Source organism: Saccostrea echinata, unplaced genomic scaffold (genome assembly GCF_033153115.1).
Source record: "Saccostrea echinata isolate AGI-Se365-2 ecotype Australia unplaced genomic scaffold, CSIRO_AGI_Sech_v1 ptg000009l, whole genome shotgun sequence".
In the NCBI taxonomy this organism is placed as follows: domain Eukaryota; kingdom Metazoa; phylum Mollusca; class Bivalvia; order Ostreida; family Ostreidae; genus Saccostrea; species Saccostrea echinata.
Window position 1 is genome coordinate 47,677,298 of NW_026889758.1, and position 9,219 is coordinate 47,686,516.

General features: G+C 34.0%; 1 protein-coding gene across 1 annotated transcript; it reads right to left on the reverse strand.

Moving 5' to 3' along the window:
* Positions 1 to 82: 82 nt before the first annotated feature.
* On the reverse strand, positions 83 to 9,113 carry LOC133182937 (centrosomal protein CCDC61-like). The gene is made up of 16 exons (XM_061317821.1): positions 8,992 to 9,113; positions 8,520 to 8,680; positions 8,130 to 8,212; positions 7,754 to 7,917; positions 6,908 to 7,013; positions 6,603 to 6,649; positions 6,243 to 6,459; positions 5,962 to 6,041; positions 5,158 to 5,435; positions 4,853 to 4,931; positions 4,633 to 4,703; positions 4,436 to 4,465; positions 3,858 to 4,006; positions 3,533 to 3,579; positions 2,845 to 2,924; positions 83 to 682 (listed from the first exon to the last, which is right to left on the reverse strand). The coding sequence occupies exons 2-16, from the start codon at positions 8,674 to 8,676 to the stop codon at positions 585 to 587; spliced, it is 1,686 nt and encodes a 561-aa protein (XP_061173805.1). The 5' UTR covers positions 8,677 to 8,680; positions 8,992 to 9,113; the 3' UTR covers positions 83 to 584.
* Positions 9,114 to 9,219: the final 106 nt, after the last annotated feature.

Genomic DNA, 9,219 nt, shown 5'->3' on the forward strand with positions numbered 1-9,219 from the left:
TTAACTACTTTTCATGGTTTTATAAAAAAATTATATAATTCATAATGCTCAGAATCTTGTATATTTTATAAATTTACTATATGGATTATTAATGTTTACAATATACCAATTTTCTCACAGCTTTCAATACACATATACACATCTAATAAATACGTTCAGACTAAAAATGATCAACGGTTCATAACATCACATTCATCATTCATTTTTCCAGGCATCTATATTGTTTTTCTATCATCAGTGTAAAAAAAACCTACACATACTTTTCCACTGGAAGGATACTTGAGTTAAAAATGCAATAAAACTCATCAGAGTTCACTACCATTTCTATCTCCCATCAAAACTACAGATTCCAAATGCTCCATAGTTCTCAGTTTGACTGAATGACTTTTCACACTGTACTAAATAACATCAATTCAGATCTGTTGTCTGTCGAATATGTCATGGATAAGAAAAACATCCAACATTTTTGTGATTCTTTAGAAGATCTAAGAGTACCCTCTGATTTGAGGGGGCATGTCATCTTTCAGAGGCTGAGCAGTAATCTAGTTTTTGTTCACCTAGTATCTACACCACTGTTTGTGACATCACTCTATACTGTTCTTCATCATCTGTTGAAGTCTCGCTAGCCTGGCATCGATCTCGGAGATTTCTGCTGAGCGATCAAATGAATCACTGTCATCTCCTGAAAATATATAAGATGAATCTTGCAAAAATGTGTTACCAGTAAATAAATGAATTTAGAATAATTTACAAGTAGAATAAATGAATTACTGACATCACCTACAGCTGACTGAACCTCAAGGGACACAACTCTCATAAAACCACTTGCACTTTCTTCTTATCAAATTGACTATTTCCCATTTGTAGCACCCCAACAGTTTTTTTTAAACTCTTTTCCACTCCCCAGCCCTTTTTTTCATGAAGGTAAATGGGATAGAGTAGCTTTTGATAATACCAAAACTTTTTCTCTATATTGAAATCTGATGGAAACTGAAACAAGAGGCCCAGGGGCCACATCGCTCACCTGAGCACTATGGCTAGGAAAAAGCAGAAATCAGTTCAGTCTTGAAAGGTTGAAAAGTTTAAATAAAAAAGTGGTTCGGGGGGGGGGGGGGGGGGGGGGTCATAAATTGAACAAATTTGAATCTACATCATCTGAGGATGCTTCCATTTAAATATGACCAATCATGGCTTTGCTGTTCTTGAGTAGAAGATTTTTAAAGACTTTTCCTATATATTCCCATGTAAAACTTTGATCGCCCATTGTGGCCCCACCCGACCCCCAGGGGTCATGATTTGAACAAACTTGAATCTACACTATCTGAGAATGCTACCATATAAATATGACCAATCATGGCTTTGCTGTTCTTGAGTAGAAGATTTTTAAAGATTATTCCTATATATTCCTATGTAAAACTTTGATCGCCCATCGTTGCTCCACCCGACCCCCGGGGGTCATGATTTGAACAAACTTGAATCTACACTACCTGAGGATGCTTCCATGTAAATATGACCAATCATGGCTTTGCTGTTCTTGAGTAGAAGATTTTTAAAGATTATTCCTATATATTCCTATGTAAAACTTTGATCGCCCATCGTTGCTCCACCCGACCCCCGGGGGTCATGATTTGAACAAACTTGAATCTACACTACCTGAGGATGCTTCCATGTAAATATGACCAATCATGGCTTTGCTGTTCTTGAGAAGAAGATTTTTAAAGATTTTTCCTATATATTCCTATGTAAAACTTTGATCGCCCATTGTGGCCCCACCCGACCCCCAGGGGTCATAAATTGAACAAATTTGAATCTACATCATCTGAGGATGCTTCCATTTAAATATGACCAATCATGGCTTTGCTGTTCTTGAGTAGAAGATTTTTAAAGACTTTTCCTATATATTCCCATGTAAAACTTTGATCGCCCATTGTGGCCCCACCCGACCCCCAGGGGTCATGATTTGAACAAACTTGAATCTACACTATCTGAGAATGCTACCATATAAATATGACCAATCATGGCTTTGCTGTTCTTGAGTAGAAGATTTTTAAAGATTATTCCTATATATTCCTATGTAAAACTTTGATCGCCCATCGTTGCTCCACCCGACCCCCGGGGGTCATGATTTGAACAAACTTGAATCTACACTACCTGAGGATGCTTCCATGTAAATATGACCAATCATGGCTTTGCTGTTCTTGAGAAGAAGATTTTTAAAGATTTTTCCTATATATTCCTATGTAAAACTTTGATCGCCCATTGTGGCTCCACCCGACCCCCGGGGGTCATTATTTGAACAAACTTGAATCTACACTATCTGAGGATGCTTCCATATAAATATGACCAATCATGGCTTTGCTGTTCTTGAGAAGAAGATTTTTAAAGATTTTTCCTATATATTCCTATGTAAAACTTTGATCGCCCATTGTGGCCCCACCCGACCCCCAGGGGTCAAGATTTGAACAAATTTGAATCTACACTACCTGAGGATGCTTCCACATAAGTTTCATATTTTTAAGCACAGTGGTTCTTGAGAAGAAATTTTTTTAATGATGCCATTAATTTTTCACGAATTCTTAATTATCTCCCCTTGGAAGAAGGCATGGCCCTTCATTTGAACAAACTTGAATCCCCTTTACCCAAGGATACTTTGTGGCAAGTTTGGTTGAAATTGGCCCAGTGGTTCTTGAGAAGAAGATGAAAATGTGAAAAGTTTACAACAACAACGACAACGACGACGACAACGACGACAGACAACGGACAAATTTTGATCAGAAAAGCTCACTTGAGCCTTTGGCTCAGGTGAGCTAAAAAGCACCTTATAGGTATAGAAAGTGTACTTACCACTTAAAGGAATGTTTTCTTTGTGTTGTGGTCTTTTTCGTCGTGTTCTGACCTCATTATCTGGTGTACTGGACACAGGAGTAACAAGTGTTAAGGAAGAAAGTAAATGTCTCTAATTCCTCCTATAAAGGTTTTCTATTTCTTTTTTTTTTCAACAAAAACATTGCTACTTGACCATGCATCCCCAAAAGCAAACCCTACAGGGCTCTCATCAGACCAACCCATGGTGTAAATACCAATATGATAAAAAAAAGTGGCACAGAAAACAGAAGCCACAGCATTTGAATCAGTGGACCTTTAACAAATTCAAGTTAAGCTCTTCATTGGACCATTCTATGGTTCAAATACGCACATCCTATCTCAAACTGCTTTATAGTGTGGAAACTTTAGCAGGATGGATGAAATTGTCATGGGAAACCCTAAATGCCCCATCCCCTACTCCCACATTGAAATGGCTGAGACATTAACAAATGCAATAAAAATAAAATGAATATATGTAACCTGTATGATTTCACAACAAGTAGACAAATACTTTAAAGTAGCACTAGTTACACATGACTAAAAATCTCTAAGTGCTAGATACAGAAGCTTCACGTTAGGTATTTCATATAAATAAGTACGTGTATATATAGATGAATATTTCGCCTTTTAAAACTTGTGTTGTGTGCTTTCATGAAGCAAAGGATATACTTTGGTCTGTCTTCCTGAACCAGTTCTACTGCGAGTTTTCTGAGGCTGCATAAAAGTAAATTATTGAATAATTTTTCAGAAAATTGCACCTTATCAGCTTCTTTGCAAAACATTTTGTAACTTGAAAGCCTTAGCAAACTGTCAATTATATCATTTCATAGCAACAGATTTGACACAAATGAAGAAACAAATGAGTTTTTGAAATTTTTTTTCAAAAGGAAAATGTGTGTTAACTGTAAAATCTCAATTTTGACAATTCTGAGAAAACAGAATAAAAAGAAACTTAATTCGGAGTCAAACAAATATCAGATGCCTTTACTTACAATATCTGGACTAGAGAGATATGAGCCTTTAGAGGAATCCACGGAGGCATTCCTGTGATGATTTCTCTGTGAGTTTCTGTTTAGGACTCGGAGTCTGGAGTAAGATGAGTCTGAGAATCCTCCATCACTCAGTTCTCCAGCACTTCCAACTGCAACATATCAAAAATCCTACCATCAAATCCAAAACAAATCAAAAAATCTGTCATTAAATTCAAGACAAATCATAAATCCTGTCATCAAATCCTAAACTGTTGTAAAATCCTAAAGTTATTTCATCTACAAAGGACGAAATTTTTTTCTAGATGCATTATAGTCAGTATTTTGACAACTCAGAGGTACTCACAAAGGCATTCTTGATTATGGGTGAAATAAATGTAACAGAAACATTATGTGTCTTGACTTTGGATTGAACCTAGGACCTCTGATTTGCCAATCCAGTGCTCTACTGATTGAGCTAAAGGGTTAACCCACTAGCCCAAGCCAGTAGGAAGCCATGCATCACACACTAAGATATAAACATAGCAGAATTCCAATGCTAGTAATTCCAACTCAGATATGACTTTTACAGCTGTACTCACATGATGAAGTTCTTGATCTGTTTCGCACAGCTGAAAATGAAAAAAATATTTGCACTAGAAAAATATTTTCATCAACAGCACTTACATGTACATGTACATAAAACTCATGAGAAATTAATAATTCCAGCTTCAAGGAAACCAATTTTCATAATCTCTAATTTTATGAAATAACTAAAAATTTCTTCTCCAGTACTTACGCCGTGATATGTGTTGTGGGGAAGGCTTTAATCTGTTGGAGGTATTCATCTTGGATCTGACATTTCTCTGTCTGTATACATAATTAAAACCATCTTTAAAAAATAATAGGATTCATGCTGAAAACTTTCATCTTTGTAATGAAGTGATTTGCACTGCAACTTTTTACGATTTGAGAAGCACACACAAAAAAAAAATTATTTCGCTCAGAAAATAACCTACTTTTTCATGGATGCTTCCTTTTTCTTTCTTTCTTTATCTTTAATGTAAGCAGTAGGATCAAATCTGGGATTTCTTGCTCCTAAATACAAAACTTTCAAGTCAAATCCATGCAAAAAATGGTTATATTTAGTATACATTAAGGTATATTAATCAATCATTAAACTTTTCACAGTAAAATTATTTAAACAAACTTAAATTTACTACTTGACAGACTCTTGTAAACAAGATCCCTATCAATCATCCTACACTTTAAAATGTATGTAGGATCCTTTGTGATTTAAAAAAAAAAGAAGACTGATTCTTGCCTGCTGGGGAAGGTGTTCTACTTCGGGGTTTGTAGTTGTTGCGATTTGAATAGGATGAAGAGGATCTGTTACTAAAATGACTGTTGTTATTGGCTGAGGAAGGTCGCTCTCGAGATGAGTGTCTCTCGCGAGACAGCGACCTATCTCGAGCTGAGAATCGGTCACTAGACCATGATCTGTCTCTTGATAGTGATCGTTCCCTTGAAAATGAACCAGATCTCTCTCTGGAATTGTTGAATCTTTCTCTTGTTTGTGGTCTAGAGGTTCTGACTCTGTCCCTAAAATTGAAGGCATACAGTTTCACAGTCACTGGATATAATAACAAGTATATACATGTAAATAACAATTTTTTTTTACTAAAGGCTGTTTTGTAAATCATTTTTAAGTTATCTATGACTAAAAATGAAATTTCTATCTCATATACCAGGTAATATCAATTTTACTGCACCAGTCCACAAACTTTTTGATCACCTAACATATGACTCAGTTTAATCATTGTAAAATTTAAAACAGTTGACAGAATGTGAAATTATCAAGAATGAAATAGAATTTCTGCTCAAAACTATGACTCTTGTGTAATTATAACATGCATGCAGTGTATGAAACAGGTGAATATCCAGCCTCCCAAAAAAAGAATATATAAATACAAAATAAAGCAGGGAATCTTGAAGTAGTCTTTAAGGTCCCAATGGTTCAAAAGTGAGGCAAAGCCAAAATACTGTGCATGCTGTTGCATCCTTTTATCATGAAAGTTATATCTATACTTAACAGAAGACAAGGATTGGTTTGTATAATGTTTGATACCTTTTGTATACAGCTAACTCATTGGTGAGACTTTTGACACGAACTCGTAGATTTCTTTCTGATGCTCTTAATTCTTCAACCTGTAATTTTACACGTAATAAGATAACTAATTATATGGGTAAGAAAATTCAGTTAAAAAAAGAGAGACCATTTTTTAAAGGAACAACTATCAATTTCTTCTTATCAAAGCGCGACAATCAGAGAATTTTTTTTTCATATTTTCTATTTGTTTTATGTCCCACCTGCTTACTCCCCTGACAAACAATGATCCCCTCCCTTACCTCCTCCAGTAAATCCCTGTATTCTTGACTCCTCTTGCTGGTTGACCTCTGATGTCGAGTTTTTTCCTTCATTAATTCCTCCTCCAAGTTCTTTGTCACAGATTTCAGCATCCTTATTTCCTTGACAGCATTCCCTGTGGGTGTGTTCTTCATTTCTCGTCTATACCTGAGAAATTCCTCCTCAATCTCCTCCTTCTCTTTCAGCAATGCTTTGTTCCTTTAAAGATAAAAAGAATTATAACATGGAATCTGTAAATGTTCATGCAATTCCACTATGAGGAACTGATCTGAGGATAATTCATCTTTTAAACTTGAAACCATCAATTTATTTCTATTAATAAAATCACAATGTTTACTTACTCTTTTTGAAGTTTTTCTAGTTCTTTACCTCTAAAGTCAGAACCGCCCTTCAAGAGAAGATATGTCAAAAAATTATTGTATATTAATTATATAAAATATTCATAAATTGTAACTAGTTTAAGTTCAGACAAGATTTTTTTTCCCAATGACTTATTACAATATTCTGCAGACCATTCTAGAGGAAGAAACATCATCATAGATAAGGAAATTTTGTGTAGCATCAGACTTTTCAAACAAGCAAGTATTGTACACAAAACATCTGCATGCCATCTGGCCAATTTAAATTAACTAACAGGTATACACACCTGATGTCTAAGACTTTTCAGTTCCTCCCTCAGTTGTCTGATAGTTTCCTGTAATGCCCTGGGATCTGGTTTTCCCATGTATGGAAGAGGTAGTGGATAATGAATCCTGAAAATAAGATATTCTTTTTATACATGTACTAGTAAAATAACAAAAAATTATTTATAAGAAAGGCTAAAATTAAATTTCTGTTTTTGGCCCCAACCCTAGGATACTCAAAGGTTTGACATTTTTCAGTATAGGTATATGTATTATAGTAAGAAAATTAGTTTTCCTTTTCTAAAATAAAATAACAACTAAACATCAGTTTCTTAAGTTTCAGTTTCAAAAATTTTGAGGTACATTATCTGAGGATGAGAGATAAAAAAGTCAAGATTCCAATACATTATACATTTGAGACTTTACACTAAATTTGCTTCCAACATGAAAAACCACTTTTCCAGTATACCTGAAGTTCAAGTGTCAATATTATATATACTAGTACTTTAAAGTTTTTACACTAAAACTATTTTAAAAGAAAGATCCATTTTTCATAGAAAAAAAAGCACAAATATTTCGAGTTTTTCTTTCTTTTTTTTTTTTTTTTGGTGGGTTGAAAAGTTGAATTTTTTTTTTTTAGTTTAGGCCAAACAAGGACATATTTCAGGACTCAAGTTTTGGATTTCAAATATTTCTTTTATTTCCACAAATGTAGGAATATATTTACTGATTACATAAATAAAAATGCATATTATTTTTAAAAGTGTTCTGGTATCACAAACAAATCTTAAAATTATCTATAAATGTGTTACATCAGACACTTAAAGCACTAACACAGATAAATTAGGTTTCCAGTATGCAAATCTTACCTGTCAAACTCCACTGTGTATGTCAGAATGAGGTATCTCTTTGAATTTAATGAAACAGTTCTGTTGGCAGGAATGCTTGACTTAGCGGTGGATCCCACTTTTCTCTGGCGGAGAGACTCTAAATCAGCAAAAGTAAGCAAATCCAGGGAGACACTGTCACTACTCTGGAAGAAAACAAATGAAATCATTGAGTGAATAAAGATGTGAATGACTTAATTTGTATATTTCAAAATAAAAATGTTTCAAGTTTTGACAAGAAGAAGAAATATTTCTTTGAATTATTAATGAAGTATATGTTAGGTGTAATTATGCATGGTCATATAGCTAACATTATGCAAAAAAAATCTGCTTAAATATAAATAATTCAAAATCCAACCTGAGTGATGGCAGACTCTAGCATACTGGTAAATATATGGAATTGTTTGAAATTTCCAGTCTTGTGGGTGAGATCCTCAATATCTAAAAACAGAAAACCACCTTGTATGTACATGTACTTTTTCTGGTAGATTTTATTTTTAAGTTAACTTTCAACTAAGGAATCTTCCATTCTGGTCTTGCTTTATTTTGACCAATTTTACTATCAACCAATACCTTTAATCATTAAGTACAGAAGAAGTTCTTTCAACAAAGAGGGAGATTTTTTTCCACAAAATAAAAGAGAATCAGACAATAGCAGAAGTGTTATTTGAAACAATTTGAACACATAAATTGGGTGTTTTATAAAAGAAAATAAACAATGATGTAACGGGGGAAAAAATTAGATTACATGCAGAATCAAACTGTGCTCTCCATTGATCTGCTGTAAGGCGATCCTCAACTTCAACTGTTAATGAGTTTCCTCCTTGTATAATTATGGTGATTATATATTCTATTCCACGGAAAACATATGAAGTTGAGAGGGTTGTTTCATCTGGAACCTCCATTTTTCTACAAAATTGTGAAAATTAAGTGAAAACACAGTATACTCATGTCATACAATATAAACGTTTTTGTTCTGAAAGATTATTTAAGTTAATAAACTCTTTAGTAATTACAACTGAAATTCTATGAAATGGTAAAACCAAGGACCTATATACTAACCAAAAAAACTAATAAAAATAATAATAATTAAAAAAAAAAAAAACAAACAAACACTTATCATAGTACCGTACACTTTGAGAGATTTCGAGTCTTTTAACTTCAATTACTAGTCTGAACTTGTTTAGTGTTATTATTATTTTTTTAATGAAATTATTTACCTCAGTATGATTAACACCAGTAGATCAATAAGTCAAATCAATGTTCAGAGCAGATCTGTTAAAAAAGAGAAGAGCCACCAAAGGGTCAGCGACTGCATAAATACGTGCATGGGGATATGGAATCAACCCTTTGAAAAATCCTCGACAGCCATATTGTTGTGTGACGTCATATGGCAATGAACGAAAATAATTTTCGAACCCCCTTTTAAGCTCCGGGAAGGGGGAAAA